Source organism: Pelmatolapia mariae, linkage group LG20 (genome assembly GCF_036321145.2).
Source record: "Pelmatolapia mariae isolate MD_Pm_ZW linkage group LG20, Pm_UMD_F_2, whole genome shotgun sequence".
In the NCBI taxonomy this organism is placed as follows: Eukaryota; Metazoa; Chordata; class Actinopteri; order Cichliformes; family Cichlidae; genus Pelmatolapia; species Pelmatolapia mariae.
Window position 1 is genome coordinate 42505042 of NC_086244.1, and position 24600 is coordinate 42529641.

Consider the following 24600-nt stretch of genomic DNA (forward strand, 5'->3'; position numbering starts at 1 on the left):
ACCACCACACCTGTCTATATCTCTAGTTGTTTTTCCCAACTTAGTGACACATCCTCTGAGGAGCAAACTCTAGTAATTGGCTAATCTGTTTTGACACATGTGAAGCTCGAGACACGAGCAACAGATATGACATAGAAACTGAACAATTTACAGGATCTCCTGAAAACCCTCTTGTCTGATCATTTTCTTATAACATTTAAATTTACAGTTAATGCACAATGCAAGGTGCTGCATATTTAAGGCATGATTCATTATTGAAGAATGTGATAAATACGTGACCATGAGCTCAGGGTCAAGGTCAGAGGTCACGCTTTCTGAAAATCCTACTTACCCTGATGCTGAGGTGTCGCACTGGTGCCTGCCAATGTTATCAGTTCAGCAGTAGAGAGCAAAAGAACATATTTGGGATTTTTGCAAAGCAACAATCTAAGCATATGTCATTCTTGATTAAAGCTCTTTTGTTATGATTATTAATGTGAACACTGTTCTGGAACATGCTCATCATGCTATTTTCATCTATTTATTACACGATGGCCACTTTTCCTGACAAAATCTCATTCAGCTTAATGCAACAAATGTAACTTGAGACAAAGGACTCCTTGGTTGTGATGGTCTAATGCCAGTTTGCTCCACTAAAATCTATATTTTTGTGGACACAACATTCTCAGACAAACTCTACATTTACATTACCTGTCCTGTCATCCTTTGACATGTAGTAACCACACACCATTTTCATTTCATACACTGGGTTTAGAGGTTATATATATATAAAGTTACTATTTACAAAACCATTGGTTGCACAGACTTATAACAATGTTTAAAATAAATATTTGTTATTTGAATTATGCTGATGATTACTTTTGTTGATACTATCCCACCTGATCTGATGTCTCTTTTATTTGCAGGAGAAGACATGTGAAGAATCAACATCGTTTGATCTGACTCCCTATGATGTGGCCTCGGCCATCAATGCTGTGGACAGGCTGCTTGTGGAGCAGGCTAAAGAAATCAGCCACAAAGACTCTGTGAGTGAAGATGTCAACGTGGAATCCCTCAGCTCTGGTAGGAAAACCTTCGCTTATACACATTTTCCTAACAGAGTTTTCCATCTAATACTTAGAGTGTATAGTTGTTTATGAATGTCATGGTACTTTGGGCTACTTGTATACTTTAAAAGTTTGGATTTACTTCTACTTGTTAAGTCTTTACTAGCCCTAGTTTTGCCTTGGCCTTAGTTTCATTATTACTAGTAATTTTAGTTTATTCTTTAGTAAAGCAAGTCAAAGATTGTCAGCTGCAGGTCTTTTGATATTTTGTCTTTTTTTTGTTTTAGGTTTAAAATTAGATTTGTCCACCATCGCTAAAATCAAACGTAAGTATTGTGGAGTGGGTCGTCCTGTTGGTTGGTTATTTGAGGTCTTTTTCTAAACTTGTTTTCTGCTTTAACAGAGATACTACTGGATCTGGAAGCTGCCATTGATTCCTATGATGTTCCAAGTGATAAAGGCATTACCAAACCTGGAATGTAGGTGACAGCAGTGCTGAGCAGGCTTTCAAAATAAGAGCGTATGGATTGTCCATTAATAAACTGATTATGCAGTTGTTCCAGACATATGAAAATGAATGAATAAATCTCAAAGCACACTTGGTGGGAGCTGGTCCAAGAAAATAATAAATATTGTCAAAGCTTTTCCACCTTCAACAATGCAGGTTTGAAATAAGATGGCATCAGAATGTTTTAGCTTCACTAAGATACACATATCCTTACAGAACAGATAACAACATGTATCTGTTCATGTTTATTTTGTTGGTTCCCTGAATGCCGTCAGTGCCACTTTAAGTTAAGGTCATGTGGAAAAAGCAGACAATGTAAGAGAGAAAGCTTCTAAGGCAACAAAGGCAGACTTGGAGTGCAGTTAGTGTAAAACATCAGTAGGATGAGGGCAAGAAACAAGACTTTAAGTGATGACATCTGACCAGGATGAGAGTAAATTTTATTTGAAAGATGTCAATTCGTCAATTTTCCAGAACAGACTGTCAGCATTTATTTTTACACACGGTCTGAGTCGGTTCTGTTCCATAGAGTATGGTTCAGGTAAGAAAACACGTCACAGGTTGGTGTGTCGTATCGTTCGTGTGTGTTTTATGCATAGATTTGTGCGTTTGTGCTTCGTATGATGTCTGTTATGTTTAAAGGCTGTCTACATCCAATTTTCATTCATGGGAATGCCCTGAGAACTTCCTGACATTTAGCACGTGCATTTCCTCTCTAACCCAAAGGTTATCTGCAAACTCAATCAGAAATCATAAGTGACACGCACGAGCTCACGCTTTGACCCCTGCCTCACTTGGCTCCGCCTCCTATGTACTGCATGTATCAAACAAAAGAAAAATGCCAAAATTAATTAAGGCTAAAACAATGTGGCCTCAAGAAAAACACCTGATTATAACTATTATTATAGATACATTGGTTCTTATATATAATGATCATATATATTGGATTATAACTGGAATTTATAGAGTGATTAAGACAAATTGAACGTTGGTGACATCCTACATGTTATTATAATTACAGAAAACTTTTTCTGCACCACAATGTTGTAATAGAAGGAAAAACTGAGATATCACATTTGATTTGATATTTAATTAGCAGCATGAAAAATGCTTTTCTTCTACGTCCATATTTGAAATAATCGTCTATAATGTTTTGTGTGAATCAGTGTTAACTGCATACAAAAAACATTTTAAAAAAATGTACCTTAGTCAGTTTAACCGCTGTTAAAATGGACACACAGCAGAACAACAACGAGCTCTGAGTCTGAGATCAGTTTTATTTATATTGTCGTTTTTATCATACTTTATTGCAGGAAACTGACACAAATGTTCCCAAAGTATTTTTAGGGTAGTGTGGTGACACTGTGACAAATCTGTGGTTGGAGTCATGTATTTAAAATAAAACAAGAAGAAGAAAGTGGTCAGAGACTGTCTGTGTGGGTAGTCCTTAGACTACTGTGACATAAACCCTGGTGGGGTTCTTCCTTAGGTGGTCAGAGAATGATTCTGAATGTTAACTGTTACAATAAACCTGCACTGCATGTCTCTCTGTTGTGTCTTAGTTTCATCTATGAGGTGTTAGAAAGAGCTCATCTGACCTACAGCAACAAGACGGCAGTCTATGAAGCTCTGGAGCAGATCAGTGGATACCTGGCAGGACGTAGGACACATTATCACTTCATTTATCATCTGTAACATTTGCTGGGTGTAGGGATGGGTATCGAAAACCGGTTCTTGTTGAGAACCGGTTCCCACTGTTTCAATTCCTTGGAATTGTTTGCCATTTTTACAAACGACTCCCTTATCGATTCCAGTCGCCCCGAATGACGTCACCACGTTGCGGAGCGTCATTTACCTGGCAGGAAACACGGCGGCTCAAACGCTCAAAAGTTTGGTCATACTTTACGAGAACAGATGACAACAGGGCAACTTGCAATACTTGCAAAGTAGATATTTCATTTAAAGGAGGAAACACTACGAATATGCAAAAGCATTTGCTCACAAAACACACGATGACCTTAAATGAATGTCGTGTTTTTAATTCCACTCCGGACTCGTGAATCTCAACCCAGCAGCAGCGGTAACGTTTGCACGTCCTCTCCCGTTAATGCGGCAGGTAAATAATCAACTAACAGTAAGATAAGATAACCTTTATTAGTCCCACACGTGGGAAATTTGTTTTGTCACAGCAGGAAGTGGACAGTGCAAAAGTTATGAAGCAAAAATTAGAATAAAATAAAATAAGAATAAATACAGTACACAACTGTACAGAATAGAATAAAATAAAATACTATATACAGTAGAATAAAATAGAATAAAATATACAATAGGATAAAAATAGAATACAAATGCTATATACAACTCAGTATAGTGCATATTATGTTAGCGCGATCTGCCTTATTACAAAACCTGCCATTACTGTGCATTTAAGTGACCATGATGAGACAGACAGAGTCTGGCTGGCTCAGATGCTGGCAGTTCTCGCTGCAGTCTACCGGTAGCGTCTCCTTTCAGGCCAGAATGTCACCGAGCAGTGACTAAGTTTGTGGTCAAAGGCTTGCACCCATTTGCCACAGCAGATGCCCCCGATTTTCTGTAAGTGAATGTGTTTAATTGTAGGCAGGGACATTACTGGATATTCTTGTGTAATTGCTACAGAATAATTTATGTTATACTTTGTTATTGCAACAGAAGAATATTTATTTTATTATTTTACATTTACAATTTTTTTTCCCGGGGACCCTGTGACACCCCATTGAAGAGCCGTAGGCTGTGGATCTCTTAAGATCTCACTGTTGGGTTTGTAAGGCCATGTTACTCCTAAATTTCTATCTTGTTCAAAGAGAAGATATAAAACAAAGTTCTAAGCTAATCGACCTTAGTGTTCTCCTTTTTAAAAAAGAATCGATAAGAGAATCGATAAAGAATCGAATCGTTAAACAGAATCGAAAATGGAATCGGAATCGTGAAAATCTTATCAATACCCATCCCTAGCTGGGTGTATTATACAGATCATCTTAGTGCTACTAAGTAACAAATGACCTGTTTGATGCATGTTTCTCATCAGAGCCCGGAATATTCCTCAATACAAGTGGACTCCAGAAGCTGTCTGATATCATACAGGTACACTTTGTATGGATATTAAAGAAACAATGTTAAACTTCTTCTATGTTTGGGTTTTTGGATTGGTTCCATAATATTTGTGTAGCCTACCAGAATTGATTGAGATCATTCCACAAAATGATAGACTTCATTACTATTTATTGCATAAAGAGTAATTATTTAATCACCTCGTGGCGTGTTTGAGCGTTCCCCTCTGTTCTGGTGTTTTCAGCTGGTATTTTGTGGTGAACCGTCAGAAAAGGACAGACAGCACCAGATGGAGACCAACACGGCTCATTTTAAGGTGTGTTTTTGAGAAGTAACTGAAACTGTAACCATTGTTTCGGCATCTTAAATGTTTAATTTCTTTTCTTCTTTTTTTTCTTGAAATGAAATGACTAATGATGATGTGTCATGTGTTTGGCTCAGGTTCATATCCATCGGGACACCAGCGTTCACAAAAAGAAACAGAGTGTTGACGTGTGGGCTTCATCTTCATCAAAAAAACAAGGTAACGATGCACAGCGACGCGTTGGTGGGTTACATGGAGTCACATGAACTGAATGTAATATCATGATATTTTCTTTATACATTTAGGTCAGAATGTGAACCCTGGTATGAGTGTATGAACTATTTGTACTGTAAGTAAATGTGATTTGTTTCTCTGCATATTGCAGGCAATATTCTGAGTTACTGGTGCTTCTCTCCGGGCTTCAGTATGCAGGATCTGGTGAATCAAGGTGTTCGCTGCATCATTCTGACCAGTGGTACCCTCTCTCCCCTGTCGTCTTTCACATCTGAGATGAGAATGTAAGTTAGCTGTCACTCTGACTGCACAGCTGCACAGTTACATTTTTCCCACACTGACCTGAGTAGCAGCTCATTAAAATAAAAACACAATGGCCTTTATACCTGTTTAGCCTGAACACTGTCTACAGTGAACTGTTCTTAAAATGTGAATCTTTGGTGATTTTTGTAACAAGTGAACTACACTCACCATGAAAGTTAATGATTCATTTTAAAGCCAGAAGACTCAGCATAAAAAGTGGTCTTTAACATGGTTAAACCAGGAGTGCTCAGAATGTCCAAACGATTGCATTAACTGTTCAGAGGTTTCAGGCAGTTTTTACCCCTTACGGGTGTGATTGTCCCCAAACCTGGCAGGTGGGTGGTGTGGACACACAGGTTTGTGAATGTGATAAATCAAGAAGTGGTTGGTGTATGACTTTTAAATTGACACCGTAGGTGGATTTAATAACTCGTAACTTTAGCGTATTCACTTGTTTGTCAGTGCAGCCCCTAATGAAACAGTGTTATGCATGTATCTGGGCCAAATATGTTTACTGTAATGCATCTCTATATGCCAGTGAGTTTCTGCTCCTGCTGTTACAGAGAATTCCCAGTACGTCTGGAGAACAACCATGTGATTGAGCGGGACCAGATCTTTGTGAGCATCATTGCACAAGGGCCTGATGGAGCGCATCTAAGTTCAGCGTTTGATCGGAGGTCGGTATTCTTTTTTAGTGTATGATTACTTTCTCACAGGTCGGTCAAGTTTTGCCATGTGCCTAAATGCAAATGAAGGTGCATGGCCAAACTCATTTAGCTCATGGTAGTCTCTGACCTCTGGGGAAAGGTTGTCAAACCATATTTTTTCTCATCTTTTGATTTATTAGAAAGTCAAGTAAAATCCTGCTGTGTGTGTGGAAGACTTCAACTCACTTTAATGTAACACTAGTTCAAGAAAACTGTCTTCTCAAGGCACTTTGTATTGCACGATAAATATTAGAAAGAACACCCCAACAATCAGACTGTTGTGCATTAGAGGTAAACTGTAAATAAGCTGATTCTTATATAGAGCTATTCAGAGATTATCAAGCTAAGCACATAAAGTGGAAGAGTCATAGTAGCAATAAAATCAGTGTTCACAAGACATGAGATTCCAGATTATCTACTTTGTTTCTATTATATTACCAAAAATGAAAACACACTCACTGAAACACTGACACACACTGAAATAAACAACTCGGCTACATCTGGAAAAAAAACAGCTGCATCAGTCAGACAATTGCAGAATATGATCAACTGGAACTGAGACCATTTAAGTACATGGATCACAATACACAGGATTTGGAACATGAAATAGATCCAAACAACAACAACTTGCAACTAGGGCTGCCACGATTAGTCGACTAGTCACGATTACGTCGACTATCAAAATCGTCGACGACTGATTTAATAGTCGACGCGTCGTTTGAAGCTTTGTAAGACCACAAAAGCTGCAGGAATAAGTAGCAGGATTTAAGAGTGTAATAACGGACTGAAACAGAAGATGGCAGCACTGCATGTACAAGGATGCCAGCTGCCGTTAAACCCCGAAGAAGAAGAAGTAGCTCTGTCCCAGAATTCATAGTGCGGCCCAGCTCAGTTTCCAACAATGGCGGCAGCTAGTTAGTTTTAATATTACGCTTATTATTCTTTCTGGGTCACAAAATAAACGTTTAACATATTTTCAGGCGAGAATGTAACTGTGTAAACCTCAAATATCTGCTCAGTTTATCAAGACACCACATATTTTCAAAAGCGCTCCGACATTTTCGGAGACGTCTGTTACCCACTAGCTCGATAGCTAGCCGGGGGAAAGGCTCACTAGAGCCGCTGAGAACACCGGACTCCCGGCAAATCGTTTTCAAACTCACCGCCGTCTTTCGCTACTCAGGTTAAACATGATCTATAAGTCACTTAGATAACTTAAAAATGTTATTGTTTGGCTTTTTTCAGTATTTTATTTGTTCCTGAGTAAATCGGTTTGGCTGAGATTAAAGTTATAGTTTTTACACAGCTTAACGTCAAGCAGACAACTGATTAGAAGTGTGAGATGCTCGAGAATATACTCCGGTGTCCTGTTATATTTTAGATAGCAAGGAGCAGACGGCTGAGTTTATTAAATCTGTAAATTTCATTAAAATGTAATAAACTATCATCTTGTCTTTATTTTTAGTTAGCACATACCGTAAACACTTAAAGCTGTAAGCTAATGATAGTTATATAAGAGCAGATGCTGCTGGTGCAATAAGCTGTACGTTTTACGTCCAATGGATGCATGATCTGATTAGTCGACTAATCGCAAAAATAATCGGTGACTAGTCGACTATCAAAATAATCGTTTGTGACAGCCCTACTTGCAACTGCAGCATTTATTGGATGATATAACTAATGAAATAATTAAATTGAAGCTTTGGCTTGATAAAAACAAATTGTCATTAAATTTGAATAAAACTAAAAATATGTTATTTGGAAATAGCGGTTCAACTACAAATGTTAAGCTTCAAATAAATGGTGTTGATATTGAAAGAGTCAATGAAAATGGATTTCTTGGGGTAATAATAGATCAAAGACTTAACTGGAGAGCTCACATAAGATATATTCATTCCAAAGTATCAATAAGTATTGCAATACTAAACAAGGCAAAGCAGGTATTAGACTGGACATTATTTCTACTGTTCACTGGTTTCACCTTAATTAAGTGGTGGGATTAAATAAGTTTGCACTTCTTCAACTTCTTTTTGATATATAACTGAATCTTTGCTAAATGAACTTTTGTATATTGTTTACATGATCAAAATAAAAATTAGCAACAAACAGAACAGCAGGTTAAACTTATTACTTATTCAGACATTCTCATAGATGCAAATCTGAAAGTGCTGCTGAGCCTTCGCCTGTTCAACTTGCCTTTTATATTAAACCAGACATGGTCAGAACTGCTGTCTCTTTTCTCCATCATAGTTACAGCTTTCCTTGCTAATGTATTAAAGGCATTATTAACATTATTAATTTTTCACATACTTTGGTACGTTTTAATTTATGTTTATTTTTAGATTTGACAAAGAAAGCACCACTTTGGCTTGCTTGTCCTGACAGAACGCTACAGTGTTCAGTATATCAGAACGCCAGTGATGAGTTTAAAGCTTTTGAGGGAATCAAAGTGTTTGTAAGTTCAAGCCTTGGTCACAACCAGTCCAATGGACAAGGTGACAATGCAAACAACAGGAAAAAAATCCAACCTTATTTCCTGTTTATGTAAGAAAAGGGGCCTTCCCATTAACTGACCATAGAACGTGTTTGGTTGATAAGAGTTTAAGTAACTCTTAGTTAAATTGAAATTGTAACTGGAAACTGTTATCTTATTATGAAAATCTTTCAATATAGTGTGTCTGTGAAGGTTCTCAGTCATCCAGGTCATCGTAGTCAAAGGAGTTTGCAGAGAAAAGCGTCTGGACTTCTTAAAGTTGCTTGAAGAGGTTTCACCTCTCATCCGAGAAGCTTCTTCAGTTCTAAGGTCAAATGGTCGAGAGTCCCAGATTTAAACCCAGTGGGAGTGTCCCCCCAAAGAGGGACAAAGGACCCCCTGGTGATCCTCTAATCACATGAGCCAAGGTGTGAAAGCGGGTGTGGGTCACAATCAGCCAGGGTTTCGGGTGAGCTCATTGTGAAACCTGGCCCCACCTTATCATGTGAATTCCTGAGGTCAGATGGCCCAGGATGTGAGTGGGCGTTAAGGCGTCTGGGAAGGGATCTCAAAACTGGATTATAGATGGCAGACAGTTGGTGTCGTAAACCACCGCCTCTGTTCAAAGATGGTCACTCACAGTGGACATAGATGGCCTCTTTCACTCCTCTTTCAAACCATCTGTCCTCTCTGTCCAAAATGTGAACGTTGGCATCCTCGAAAGAGTGACCTTTGACCTTAAGATGCAGATGGACTGCTGAGTCTTGTCCTGTGGAGGTGGCTCTTCTATGTTGTGCCATGCGCTTGTGAAGTGGCTGTTTGGTCTCTCCAATGTAGAGGTCTGGGCATTCCTCGCTGCACTGTACAGCATACACCACATTGTTAAGTCTGTGTTTTGGAGTTTTGCCTTTCGGGTGAACCAGTTTCTGTCTGAGTGTGTTGCTGGGTCTGAAGTACACTGGGATGTCGTGCTTGGAGAAAACTCTCCTGAGTTTCTCTGATACACCGGCTACATAGGGGATGACAACGTTGTTGCGTCTGTCTTTCTTATCCTCCCTCGCTGGTGTCTGATCTTCTTTTCTGTGCCTCTTTGCTGACTTCATGAATGCCCAGTTAGGATAACCGCATGTTTTGAGTGCTTCCTTTACGTGTGTGTGTTCCTTCTTTTTTCCCTCAGGCTTAGAGGGAACATGTTCTGCCCGGTGGTGTAGGGTCCTGATTACTCCAAGTTTGTGTTCCAGAGGGTGATGGGAGTCAAAGAGGAGGTACTGGTCCGTGTGTGTGGGCTTCCGGTAAACTTCAATGTTGAGGTTGCCATTCTCTTCAATGTGCACGGCGCAGTCCAGGAAAGGCAAACAGTTATCCTTTGTGTCTTCCCTGGTGAACTTGATGTTTTTATCCACAGCGTTAATGTGCGCAGTGAAGGATTCCACTTCTTGTGTCTTGATTTTGACCCAGGTGTCATCTACATATCTGTACCAGTGGCTGGGTACTCTTCCTTTGAAAGAGCCAAGAGCCTTCCTTTCCACTTCCTCCATGTAAAGGTTGGCTACAATAGGTGACACCGGGGAGCCCATGGCACAGCCATGTTTTTGTCTGTAGAAGCCTTCGTTGTATTTGAAGTATGTTGTGGTGAGGCAGAGGTCTAACAGTGTGCAGATCTGATCGGGTGTGAAGTTGGTCCTGTCTTCCAAGGAGCTGTCTTCTTGTAGTCGTTTTCTGACGGTCTCCACTGCCTCCGTGGTGGGAATGCAAGTGAAGAGAGAGACTACATCAAAGGACACCATGCTTCATCTGGATCCAGGGTCAGTTTCTGGACCTTGTCGGTGGAGTTCTTGATGTGGTGTGGGGTGTTCCCCACAAGAGGTGCAAGGATGGTAGCAAGGTGTTTCGTAGGTATTGTTGTCACTGAGGAGAGTAGTGATCTTTGTGTGGTAATCTGTAGTGTTTAGGACCACGGTGCATCTTCCCTTATCCGCTGGTAAAACAGTGATGTTGTGGTCTTTGCTCAGGGAAGCGACGGCCTTCTTTTCTTTGAACAGAGGTGGTGGTTTATGACACCAACTGTCTGCCATCTATAATCCAGTTTTGAGATCCCTCCCCAGACGCCTTAAGGCCCACTCACATCCTGGGCCATCTGACCTCAGGAATTCACATGATAGGGTGGGGCCAGGTTTCACAATGAGCTCACCCGAAACCCTGGCTGATTGTGACCCACACCCGTTTTCACACCTTGGCTCAGGCGATTAGAGGATCATCAGGGGGTCCTTTGTCCCTCTTTGTGGGGATACTCCCACTGGGTTTAAATCTGGGACTCTCGGCCATTTGACCTTAGAACTGAAGAAGCTTCTCGGATGAGAGGTGAAACGTCTTCAAGCAACTTAAAGAAGTCCTTTTTTTTTTTTTGTAAGACAGACAGTTTTTTTTGTTGTTGTTTTTTTAATAAAAAAAAACCCTGATTTGTTAATCCCTTAAAACCAGTGGGAGAGCTCCTGTAGGGTTTAGGTCAGACTTATAGATCAAATTACCATAACTCTTAAAACAATGGGGCAATCAAAAAATTCCAGCAGTTTCTGAAAGTATCACCTTTTTTCAGTTATATTAGGGTCATTACGGTAATCCCAGGCAGGGCACCACATCTAAATCTCAGCAAACAACACAGAAAACAACAAACAGCAACAAAAAGAACCCAGATGCCCAATAAAATGTCAGTTTTCTGTAGAGCTTCATCACACTCACTCACTCTCTCTTCTCTCAACCAACATTAGTCTTTTGGGACTGCTGTAGCACTGTGCCTGGGTTTAACGTTATGACCCAAATATCACTGTATCGCTGCTTTCAGGAACCACGAAGATGTCTTTCAATTGAACAGATGGGACAGGAGTTACAGATGTTGAAAAACCTGTCTGATGTCAGCGACAGGCTAGGCTTTAGAGGGCTAAAAGAGGGGGTGTAATGTGTTAGAGAGATGTCCCTCAGAGGCACCCATACACTTTTCAATTTATGGAGGATATGATAAGAAAGATAAGAGCTGCTGTGGCTCAGTAAACGATGCTCTAAAACAGGGCTGGGGAACTCCAGGCCTCGAGGGCCGGTGTCCTGCTGCCTGGTCTGCCTTATTTGTATGACACAGACAATCCCTTTGCAGTAGCAGTTGGTGAGAGTGGGAAGGAAGAACTCCTCTTTTATATGTTACCTCATATATATTTTACTGGTTCTGACTTTGAAGTTGTTACTTGAGTGCTAAACTCAAACTGTAAATTTGTGTGGCAGGTTTGTTCCTGAAAACATGGCGTCTTTAGGCAACACTGTTGGTAAGATCACAGTATACAGCATGGAAATCGTTTGATTGTGCTGACATCACCAACATTGTTAACTTTTAGCTCTGTTGTTCATGGTGATGTCATATTGCTTATTACCTTTTTGATATAGTGTTTAAGGTAGCACTTTCTACTACAGCTTAGCAATAACGGGGCCATAAGGTGGAAACAGAAGGTACGCTTGTACCTGTGTCTATGAAGCAAAACCAATGACTGATAAGAATAGCAACATATTGATTAGACTTAATAATACTACTAATACTGGCTGATGCTGTGACATATAACATATTACTATTTCTACACTATATTGCCAAAAGTATTGAAGACAAGTGTGCGATTGTTTATATCACCATTTTACTGATGGTGCTCGTGTTAATTTGGTCCATGGTTGTTGATCAGTGGTCAAGACAATCATGACAGCTCATTGTTCCTCAGTGCTGCTGGTTTCAGTCATTATGCAAATGTACTGTTTATAAGGTTGGGGAAACCTGAGCTGAGACAGTCACCTGGTAGGGTGACGAAATGTCTCTACTGCTGACAACAATACATCTATATGAACAGGATTAATGTTTTAGGACTGTCTATAAATTTATTTGCCAGTGATGTAATAAAAAATAACCATAACATGATTATAACATTTACATTTAACACACAGACATGTTTTTCTTCTGTTCTGTTTTTTAATTATAGGAAGTATACACACAGATTGTGCAGATTGTTTAATGCTGTACTAATACGCCACATTAAATAATATTTACATTGTTACCTTCAAACAAAGAGTAAGGTTGTGAACACAAGGCAGGATTAAAATCCAGCATTATAATAGAGAGTATCCTACTTTTTAACCATTAGTTACTATTGCTTTATTATTATAAGGTTAATGTGAAGGGCCAGTATATACATATTCAGATGCACAGTAATAGGAATTTTATTATTAGCAGGTATATGTCATATATGATATATATCATATTGCCAGTATATTACTGTAACTAATTGGTTTTGCCTCATAGGCATACATTTTTCTATGTTATTACACCCAATTTTGGCCCGTTACCACAACTCTCCTATAACCACTGTTGATACGAGGTAAAAAATAAAAACCGCTTAGATATTATTCTGGTGATTAAGTCGTAGTAATTTGCTATTTCCATATTATTAGCTTCTTGGCCTTTAATGCCTCGTTATTACCACATTACTGCTGATCTATCACAGGAAGTGCTACCATGTTGGATTGTATATGGAGTGTGAAATCTTTGTTTTGATTGTGATATATATTTGTAAGTTATACTCGCATATATTTGTAACTTGTGTTCTTTCCTCAGCTAACCTGAGCCGTGTGGTTCCTCATGGACTCTTAGTATTTTTCCCTTCCTTCCCTTTAATGGAGAAAACATTGGAATTCTGGAAAGTAAGTGCAAAGTCAGCAGAGTCACCTGTGGAAAAAAATAATAGTTTGGGGGCGGTGTTTTTAGCTTTTCTAGTGACTTTTATGTTGATGTTTTTTGTTTTCCCATGAGCTATATTTTTGTATTTTCTAGCAAATTAGAAATCAATTTACTGGAAATTTAATATGGAGACAACTATGCCAATGCTTCTGCTACTGGTTGACTTGTCAGCAGCCAATAAGAGGTAATGGGATGTGTGACAATTGTGTCACACATCCTGTGGAACCAGGACTCCAGTACAGGAAGTGTGGATCAGGTCTCTCTGTTTAAATAGTCCAGTCTCTGAGCCTGCGAGTATTAAAAATTGCAGAGAGCTTAGATGGAGCCAATTGATGAGGGGACTCGTCCAGTTCCAACTGCCTCTTGGCCTCCCGATGTCTACCTGCCTACCCGAAAAACCGGGGCCGAGTAGCCTTGCAGTGCAGAACACCTCACCCAGGAGGCGCCCAGGAGGCATCCTTGTCTGATGCACAAACCATCTCAGCTGGCTCCTTTCGATGTGGAGGAGCAGCAGCTCTACTCTGAGCCCCTCCTGGATGGCTGAACTCTTCACCCTATCTCTAAGGGAGAGGCCAGCCACCCTTCGGAGGAAGCCAATTTCCGCGGCTTGTATCCACGATCTCGTTCCTTCAGTCAGTACCCACAGCTCGTCACCATAGGTGAAGGTAGGGACGACCACTTGAGAGCTTCACTTTTACACTCAGCTCTCTCTTCACCACGACGGACCTGTACAGCGTCCGCATCACTGCAGCCGCAGCACCAATCGTCTGTCGGTCTCCCGCTCCCTTCTCCCATCACTCGTGAGCAAGACCCCGAGACACTTAAACTCCTCCTCCTGGGGAGTGAGAAGCGCTGGGAATGAGAATCAGCACCTCATTCTCAGCGCTTCTCAGTCAGCTGCGAACCATTCCAGTGCCAGCTGGAGGCCATCACCCGGTGAAGCCAACTGAACCACATCATCTGCAAAAAGCAGAGGTCAGATTCCGCGACCATAAAACCAAATAATCAAATCACTTGAACTATACTTTTTCAATTAACCTACTCGGAGCTAATGCTGATTCTCTTCTGATCTTTGAGAGGAGAGGGTTTGAGGAGAGAAGGAACCAAAGAATGTTAAGCCAAATTGTAAGTCCATAGTTTGGGCAGCAGTTGATCCTTCTGACGTCTCTGCTGGAACTTCCAACTGTGAACTATGAGATCCAATTTTTTTATTTTATTTTATTTTAATTGCTCATCTTCTAGACGACAGATGGAAAACCCTTTATTTGTTCTGCACTAAAGTTTTATACTTGCTCATCCTTTCTCCCACCTCTCTTTCTGGATGTCACATCTTCTGAGGTGATGTCTGGGCTCACACCCACTGTGGCATCCAGTCACTGTTGTTGGCATTTAATCTCTACACTTTACCTCCCTGTCTGTTTCTCTCTGTGACCTTACTTCATCATGATTTTAAGCATAGTTTAAACTTCCAAATCACTTTTACATTTTTTTTTAATTTTCTCATCATTATTTCAATTACATAAATACTTCTTCTTATACTAATTAGAAGCTAAGAATTGCTTTCTGAAGTGTGCAAGAAATACATAAGAAATGCATATTAAAAATAGCATGTAAAGATATCAAAAGAGTTAATCATTAAGTCAAAAGCCTTGTAACCTGTATGAACCAATTTATTTATGTTACGTTTATGTTACTCCGCAGTCAAATTAATCATTTATAACAATCTAAGATGCTGCTGTAAATCATTTCCTGCATGTGTGTCATCACCAGGCTAACGGACATGCAAACCGCATTGAGAACATAAAGCCCATGTTTGTTGAACCTAAGGGGAAGGGCACCTTTAATGACGTGAGTATTTTTTTAGCTATCTAATCACTTGGCTGTAAACCCCTCTATTCACATTTTCACATCTAAAAATATTTCCTAAGTTGTTTATAGTAAAAAAAGAAAAAAAAAGTAAAGATCTGATTAAACTTGAGCCTCTGTCTATTCCCAGGTTATTGATGGTTATTACAGCAAAGTCAATGATCCGGCATCCAAAGGAGGATCCTTCTTTGCTGTGTGTCGAGGGAAGGTGAGGAGGCTGTCCATGAAGTCTGTAAAAGTCCTAAAATGTTTTCTGTTATCATGTTTCACCTCAAAACTTCAGCTGTATACAGTGAGTATGCAGTTGTAGTCAGAAGTTTACGTACACTCATCGTGAGCATGAATGTACAACAGGCAAATCATCCCTCTGCATACTTGATAGTCGGCGCGGTGTTCTTAGGTTTGAAGGCCTCACTTTTACTCGTCCAGTCCAGTTTTCATTGTCTGTGAAGGTTCTCAGTCATCCAGGTTATCGTAGTCTAAGGAGCTTGGAAAGAAAAGCATTTGACCCTAGAACTGAAGAAGCTTCTCAGCTGAGAGGTGAAACGTCTTCAAGCAACTTAAGGAAGTCCAGACGCTTTTCTTTCCAAGCTCCTTAGACTACCTGCTCATTGTCAACAACAACACAGTCGTTGTCTTGTTTGTCCAAAAAACCTTTCTCCAGAAATCATTTGGCTTCTCTGTGTGGGCAGCTGCAAATTCTGTTGGTGTTGAATATCCTATTTTCTCAATCTGAGGCCGACCGTTTGAGTCTCCTTCCAGAGCTTGATAAAGTGGTGAGACATCTGAATAACTTGTATTTACTTCAAATTGTTTGAACTGATGATCTTGGAATTTGCAGTTCAGAAATGTTCCAGTTGACATAAATCTACAGTTCTCATTATTAGCTCTTTACTGAGTTCCTTGGATTTTCATATTGTTCTGAGTACTGGTCAATCCAGACAAATCTTGTAGTTGTAATGGATCACGATCACTAATGAGTTTATAGGCCCTGACCTCATCAAGTTAAAAGACTTTATGAAAGATTTTAGCAGATGTATGTTAATATTTGAGTTTTTGCTTTTGACCCAGTGCGAATAAGAGAAAATCTAAATTAATTTAAAGTTGTGCATCAATTTTGTGAAAGTCATAAGAGATGAGTGCTGTAACATCATTCCACCCTGAATAAAGCAGTTGGAAGAAATCATTAAAAGCTCCAAATAATCATGACTTTTATACCAAATAAACCTCTGACCACACCTGTGTATGATATTCAAAGGACAGGGGTGCCAAAGATGTGACATCATTTTTTTCTTTTGTTGACAGACTGCATAACTACACAATGTTTTTGTAATGATGGCTCGTGAGTGTGAATGGTTGTCTCTCTTTGTTCGCAGTTTTATTGCTTTTCCAGGGTGCACGCTACCTCCTGTTCTGTGATGCTGGGACTAATTGGATAAACATTTAAGAACATGCATAGACAGATTTTCTTTCATGTTAGTGTAGGGTTACACAAATAGCCGTTCTGTAATGATATCTTCTTGTGCTAGGCGAGCGAGGGTCTGGATTTTGCAGACACCTATGGTCGGGGTGTCATCATCACTGGCCTTCCTTTCCCTCCAAAGAACGACCCTCGAGTCATCCTGAAAATGCAATTTTTGGATGAGATGAATCGAAAGAAAGCTCCAGGGCTCAAGGTGAAAGAAAATTAACTATTGATGTACACTAAAAAGTTGCTCCGTCGTATTACGGTAGTTGGATCTCTCTGTCTTTGTGTGTGTGAACAGTACTTATCAGGGCAAGACTGGTACAAACAGCAGGCTTTCAGAGCTGTGAATCAGGCCATCGGTAGAGTGATTCGTCACAAGGAAGACTATGGAGCGATCTTCTTGTGTGATCAGAGGTCAGAGCTGGTTTACTTCAGTAACATCACATCAGAGGCAACAACCTCCACTATACCACACAGCAGCACACAAGCTTCATTTAAGTGCTTCGGTCACCTTATTTATTATTTATTGATGAGTAAAAATGATTGTTAAACTAAAGGAAAACTTTCCCCACAGATTTAAAAGTGCCGATGCCCGGGCTCAGCTTCCATCGTGGGTGAGGTCGTATGTGCGCCTCTGTGACAGCTTTGGCAACGTGGTCCGTGATGTCTCGCAGTTCTTCAGGATTGCACAAAAATTGGTGAGTTGTCGAACCTGCACGGTTCATACAATGCAGCAAATTCTTGCATTATTCAGCTTTGTTAAAGAACCAGCTCATAGTACTGATTCTGATCTGGAGGGAAGTTTTTTTAAGCACTGAAAAAATGGAAAACTTTTGATTTAAAACACAAAAAGTGAATAATTACCTGAAGTGTTTCCATTAATGGCTATGACACTGTTTATCGTGCTGAAATATAATTTGATGTCAAGTGTTTTCTGTGAGTTTCTGTGGAATAAAGGTGAAGTTAAGGGTCTTTTTACTTACATAATAAATGTCTACTAACATATCTGTCAATGTTTATCTGGTTTTCATTCATTGCATGTGCAGTAAAGGTGTGTAGACACTTGGTTACAGTTCAGGTTGTCAGCTTATACTCACAGTTTGTGCATTATACATTTAAGAGGCCTGTGGTTGAGAAGAAGGCTCCAGCAGACAGCTGTGCGACTGTGTGTTCATCAGACACTCAGTCCTCCAGTTTCACCTCTTGCTCCTCCTCACAAAAGTCTCACACCCAGAAGGCCAAAGTGCTGGACACCTGCCTTCCCAGCCTGAAGAGGAGGAGACTCGGTGAGTACACAGATGATGGATGTGGTTTGATGTTTTGCTATTAAAGATGAAGGTCTTCTTTTGCTATACTAGATACGTTTAGCAAAGGGTTTCACAGGAGTGTCTTTAGAATTCATTATGCAGTTGAAATGTAGAAGAACTACAGTAGAAACACAGAGTTCAATAATAAATGGTAGAAATTCAACTAACTAAGAGCCAGTTAACCCTAAACCTACAGCTGGAAGCACTAGTTTTAAAATCTCCAGCTACAGCTGCTCTAAAGTGAGTCCTTGATGAATTTTAACCCTTGTTTTTGTGATCAGATGAGAACAGTGGAGCCAGTGGAATGGCCAGTATCTGCCATGAGTATGAGAGTGAGGTGCAGGACAGTCAGAGGAGACCAGCCAACCTGCTGGATGCTTTGGAGCAAGGCAACCACGGCACTGGAGAGGACAGTGATTTTACCATGGGAGAGGAAAAGGTAGCTCGTTTTATTAACGCACATCGTGTGTGTGTGTGTGTGTGTGTGTGTGTGGGGTGGGGGGGTTACACTATAAAACAAAAAAGTTTAAATACCAGATTTTCCACTTGTTTTGCTTTTGAAGGCAAATCATTTGTCCACACTGTCTCTTCAATACGATAAGAGGATGGAGGACGAGTTGCGGGGTGGAAAACGTAAAATCAAGTTGGTCCAAGAACAGGTAAGTGGTGTTCTAAACAACACACAGCTGGACTCGGTGAAAACGTGTTTTCTGACTGTTGGAAGTTGGGGATGAATCGTTAAAGTTTTAAGGGTTGGGATAATTATGTTTATCTGTGGCCTGCTGTTAACTGAATTTGAACTTTTAAGCAAATATTTATCTAATAAACCTATGGTGCAGACACCTGGTGAAAGTGCAGACGATTAGTAAGAATGATGTGAAGCTTTTCTAGTTTTACAGATGACATACCTGTAGACGTACGGAGATGTGTAACAGGGGGCAGTGAACTTTGAACCAGATTGTTTAACATCATTTTGAATTTGCACTGCTGCTGAGATGATCTTTTCCTCCATGGTTACTGAAGAAGCCGAGTGTCTCTGAGGATTTGTCTGAAGAAGGAAAGGCGAGCAGGGCTAAGAAATTCCTGGCGGACATGAAGAAGTCCCTGAGTCAGGTCAGCTTTGACCGCATCATACAGGCTCTGCAGACCTACAAAAAGACCGACGACCTGGATCACCTGCTGACTGAGGCAGCAATTTTAAGTGAAGACGCTAATACTCAGAGTCTCCTCCGTGGTAAATCTTCTGCTCTAATAAACATTCAGACTCGTATCTGAGCCTCAGTGTTGCATGTGGTAGCACTGCATGTTGTGTACTGATACTAGAAGGTACGGCAATACACTGCTATTAAAACGATAAAATACCACACATAGTTAACACTGAAGAATGACAGTACGCTGCCACCTATAAAGTATACCTGCTTTGCAGACGTCTGAACTCTACAGAACACGTTTTCTCAATTTACGATTAGTCGTTTTACGCTCTTTGTAAAATGTGTCTAACTAGTGCAACTATTTACAAATCCATTAAAGTCTTTGCACTCTTTTCAATAGAGTGTTTTAAATTATTTTAATATGTATAATTAGTATGTTTTAAATCGTACACAGCACGATAGTTTGAATATGTACAGAATGCATTGACAAGCAGGGTTTCTATGAAAATCACATTTTCTAAACTGCAACGTTCAGGTTGTTTCATTTGATATACAACTTACTGTGGTCGTGCACAGTGCAAAAGTGTAAAAGTTGTGTCTCTGTTCACATGGTAAGGATGAGATAAGCTTTAATTCAAAGGGTTTAAGTATTGCTTTAACTGTTAAGGAATTATAACATGCATTTTCAGAAGCTCAAAGTAGTTAGACAAACCAACTTAATTTTAAATAAAGATTGTTTTTAATAACTGGGTGAAAATCTCTTGCAGTCAATGATTGCCTAAATTGTCCATGAACATTGCCATATTTAGTTTTTTTCCAAATTCATGTTGATTTAAACATGTTGTTTGGATTGTAAAGTCTGAACTTGCATGTTTGCATACAGTGCAGATCACAGTCGGTCAGTATGAATTTTCAGCCTTGTGTCTTACAGAGATTTCTCTACAATAATAGAATCCTCGCGTTCATTGTAGTTTGCCCTGTTTTTTCACAGTAGTGTAAGAACTGTCATTATTATTAGTCTTGATATTTACACAGGAATAATATCAATGTCAAAGTCATGATTTCAGTATCAGGGCACCACTATAACAGTGTGTTAGTGCAAAACAGTTTGTAGTTGACTGCTGTTGCTGCCTTGTGTCACAGGCTTCTACCAGTTTGTTCGCCCACATCACAAAAAGAGGTTTGATGAAAATTGCCAGGAGCTGACAGGGAAGGGCTGTGGATACAAACCTGATCACACTCTGTCCAAGGATGACAAGAAGACTGTAATGCTGCAGAACGGTATGAAACACGCTCTTCATTTTGTTCTTGGAAATGTGTGTGAGATACATGGATTAGAAAAGAATGTCAAGGAATAATTTTGGAAGAATAACACAGTATTCCCTTTTAAACATGAAAGACGAATTCCAGGCCATATTCGGCACAGATGTTCCTGTACACTATGCCGGCCACTTGGTTATGGCGTTCCATGTATGCCCTGCCTGCTAGCATCTTGCACCCTGCTGTTATGTGCTGGATTGTCTCAGGGGCATCTTTACACAGCCTGGGGTCTTGCCTGGTGTGATAGACCCCAGCCTCTATGGATCTTGTGTTCAGAGCTTGTTCCTGTGCTGCCATGATTAGTGTCTCTGTGCTGTCTTTCAGTCCAGCTTTGTCCAGCCACTGGTAGGATTTCTGGATGTCAGCCACCTCCTCTATCTGCCGGTGGTACATACCATGGAGTGGTCTGGCCTTTGTTTGTTGTCTCACCCTGGACTGTGGTGCTGACACTCACCAGTCCCCGGCCTCCTTCCTTAGCTTAGCGTACCGCCTCAGGGTGCTGGACTTGGGGTGAAACCCTCCATGCATGGTCAGGAGCTTCCTGGTCTTGATGTCAGTGGCTTCTATCTCCTCCTTTGGCCACCTTATTATCCCAGCAGGCCACCTAATCAGGTCTTGATAGCCCGGATCTTGTTCTTACTGTTCAGCTGACTCCTCAGGACTTGCCTGACCCTCTGCAGGTACTTGGTGGTTGCAGCTTTTCTAGCGGCCTCTTCATGGTTCCCATTTGCCTGTGGGATCCCCAGGTACCTGTAACTGTCCTCTATGTCTGCAGTGTTGTTCAGTTCTGACTACCTTAACTCTCTTTGTTACCATCCGACTACACTTCTCCAGTCCGAACGACATTCCAATGTCATTACTTTAGATCCTGGTAATCAGTGAATCGATGTCTCGTTCACTCTTGGCATACAGCTTGATGTCATCCATGTACAGGAGGTGGCTGACAACTGTTCCATTTTGTAGTCGGTATCCGTAGCCAGTCTTGTTAATGATCTCACTGAGGGGGTTCAGGCCTATGCAGAACAGCAGTGGGGACAGAGCATCTCCTTGGTAGATCCCACACTTGATGGTGACTTGTGCTATGGGCTTGAAGTTGGCCTCTAGTGTTGTACGCCACATCCCCATTGAGTTCTTGATGAAGGCTCTCAGGGTCCTGTTGATCTTGTACAGTTCTCGGCATTCCAGGATCCAGGTGTGGGGCATTGAGTCATAGGCCTTCTTGTAATCAATCCAGGCTGTGCACAGGTTGGTCAGCCTGGTCTTGCAGTCTCAGCTGACTGCTCGGTCCACCTGTAGCTGATGTTTTCACCTATTCTCTGCATATCATGCTGCATTTTTGTCAAACAGTAATGATGTTTACTTGATACATACCCATACAAAAAACTTGTGTCATGTAATGTGTGTCAGTGGTGGTTAAGCATAAAACTATGTTGATCAGGTTCTGCATCAAAGAATGAAGTCCACACTACCTTTCTGACTGATGTGAAAAAAGCTCTTGGAGCAGAGAGATCGACACAGCTCTTTCAGGCTATTCACACCTACAAAAACACAGACAACTATGAAAAACTGGTGACCACAGCAGTGAGCTTATTCACTGAGAGAGATGAGAACTTCGGCCTTCTTGTCAGTAAGTGTTCTTCCAGATCATGAGATGTTCTCTGCTATCTTCCTGTAAATGTTTGTGGTTTGAAAAGACTTTCTTGTGTTCCTTTTCTTAAGGATTTGGTATGTTTATTCGTCCTAACCACAAGAAGCAGTACAAAGACATGTTGGATGGCTTGATAGGTCAGCCAGCCTCTGCTCCTGATGTTCCTGTTATGATTGAGGAGCAGCAGGAACAACCTGAAGGTAAATCCCTGTGGTTTAGAAAAGTGCTTTACCTTGTGACTAATCATTCTCATTAATTCAGTTTTATTTATATGGTGCCACTTCACAATATACTGTAGGCATATAACTTTACCCACCCCGCAAAACTGAATATTCAGTTCTCATTTAGTTTTTTATTTTTCGGTTTCTGTCAGCGCCTAAACACATGACAGATACAGATAACTCTTTATTGTTATTGCACAGTCATACATAGAACAACAGTACAACGAAATTGGAAACTTGTTTCCATGTGTCATCCTGTTGTGTGTTTGATGTCATGTTTTTTTTAAGTAACGAAAAGGATATTAAATAATAAAATGAACACGACATCTGACATATAAAAACTTCCTTTTGCATTTTTTCTTTGTTTTCCAGCTTCGCTGTTGTCTCCTTTGAGGTCCCAAAGCAAGATTTCCAGTTATTTCTCAAGCAGCCAAAGAAGATAGAATGCAAGTGAATACTAAATGAATGGTCCAGAATTCCTTATGGAGTTCAGGTATCATAGTTCAAACTAACGTGAGTTAAATTTCTGTCTGTTGTCTTCAGTGACCATCCCAGGAACAAGTCTGTTCCTCTGCTGAGTAGTTTTTTTAACTTGTTCTTGATGTTTTGAATGTAACTGTAAAGAAATTAGCTTTTCTCCATGTGATGAAATGTAAATCTGATATGGATAAATAAAATCTTTTTCATTTTTTAAGATAATTGAATTGATGAAATATTCTCATGACCTGAGTTTCATTTGTATGTCCGGCAATGCTCGAAGCAATAAAGTGTAGCTTATTGATTTGTAAACAAGTCATACACCAATGAAAATAGTTAGCATTAGCATTACTTTAGAATTGCATTTATAGAAAGCAGAGATTGCCCCAACACACACACACACACACACACACACACACGCAGTTTCACAAGAATAAATCAGATCAGATCAAATCATGCCTAACATACATAACAAATCATTTGCCTGTCTGCACTCTACATTCCTTCCTCGCTGAAGAATTAAAATATTTCTCTGCATAGTTAAGTAAATATTTTCTGTGTTACCAAAAATATTTGTTATTAGCTGAAAATGTCAAGTAGTGGAAGAATTTTATTCAAATCATTCTATTAGGAAAAGAATCAGGAAAAACACTGTTACAACTCAGCACACTTAAAACTGTATTATTGGAAAAATGCAACATCAAGTGGACTAATGTTACTGCTGCATATCTTTGACTCGTGGATTGAAGTTGAAATCATTTAAAATATTTTATATTTAAATTCCAGAGTCATATTGGATAAATTGTGTGTGTGTAGTTGTTGTCTTGTGTGTGTCTCTCCAAGTATATATTAATTTTAAAAATCAGCTTAATTACAAGACTTGAGCAGCGTGACATTAAGTGTCCATATCTACAGGTTGGATTAAACAGATGTTTAAATGTATTACTTTCAGTCAACCAAGTAATTTGTCATAGACGTTAATCTGTGAGTAATCACACACTTGGTCAGCTTAACTCATTGTTAACAGGAGACAGAGTTTTATGGAAGAATATTTATGTCAAAAGTTGTACATGAGAAAAAATCTATTCAGTGTTATTTATACGGCACCAAATCACAACAGCAGTCGCCTCGAGGTGCTTTATATTGCAACGTAGACCCTACAATAATGTAGATAATCACGAGTAAATTGTTAGGCCTAGTCTCAGAGTACGGTAGCACAACATACAGGTTTAACAGGGCGTCTCTGCCCCAAAACCAGAAGGCCAATCACAGATTCAGAATTCAAAGGGATGTTTATTGCTACTCAAATAACACCAAAACATAACCTCCAGTGTTGACCGCGGTCAAAATAACAAACAAAACAAGCTATTCTAAAAAAAAAGTGGTACCTAAACCCAGCATGAAACAAAAATAGTGCTATCCCTAACTCCCTAGTTTAATAAACGAGAGACGACTGTGCAGGAGTAAGTTCTGAGTTTTGCCCTTCTGCTTCAATGGACAAAGCTGCTTACAAAACACTGTGTACAAAACTTAGTTGCTCTCTAAACAAAAACAGGGTTAACACTAATGCCGGGCTCACACTGCGATTTTTTTCAGTCGCGCGATTCAGCTTCTGCTCAAACTGCACGATTGACTCGCAGGGGTTAGAAGTTCATAGGTCACGATGCAGGGTCTCACACTATACGGCCCGATGCTCTGATGCGACCTGAGTG

The 24600-nt window shown here is 40.1% G+C and overlaps 1 protein-coding gene across 1 annotated transcript in view; it reads left to right on the forward strand.

The window, feature by feature from the left end:
• Positions 1–23037, forward strand: part of rtel1 (regulator of telomere elongation helicase 1) — a 41655-nt gene extending 18618 nt beyond the window's left edge. Inside the window, exons 9-32 of the mRNA XM_063463964.1 lie at positions 906–1062; positions 1334–1372; positions 1450–1525; positions 3117–3214; positions 4622–4677; positions 4889–4960; positions 5086–5167; positions 5334–5466; positions 6049–6162; positions 11939–11979; positions 13308–13393; positions 15201–15278; positions 15427–15504; positions 16826–16972; positions 17063–17178; positions 17339–17462; positions 17885–18050; positions 18353–18510; positions 18635–18730; positions 19095–19305; positions 20366–20503; positions 21981–22169; positions 22262–22390; positions 22784–23037. Of these exons, the coding sequence (XP_063320034.1) occupies positions 906–1062; positions 1334–1372; positions 1450–1525; positions 3117–3214; positions 4622–4677; positions 4889–4960; positions 5086–5167; positions 5334–5466; positions 6049–6162; positions 11939–11979; positions 13308–13393; positions 15201–15278; positions 15427–15504; positions 16826–16972; positions 17063–17178; positions 17339–17462; positions 17885–18050; positions 18353–18510; positions 18635–18730; positions 19095–19305; positions 20366–20503; positions 21981–22169; positions 22262–22390; positions 22784–22854 (2655 nt within the window). The 3' untranslated portion in view covers positions 22855–23037. The remainder of the gene's footprint in view (positions 1–905; positions 1063–1333; positions 1373–1449; positions 1526–3116; positions 3215–4621; positions 4678–4888; positions 4961–5085; positions 5168–5333; positions 5467–6048; positions 6163–11938; positions 11980–13307; positions 13394–15200; positions 15279–15426; positions 15505–16825; positions 16973–17062; positions 17179–17338; positions 17463–17884; positions 18051–18352; positions 18511–18634; positions 18731–19094; positions 19306–20365; positions 20504–21980; positions 22170–22261; positions 22391–22783) is intronic.
• Positions 23038–24600: the final 1563 nt, after the last annotated feature.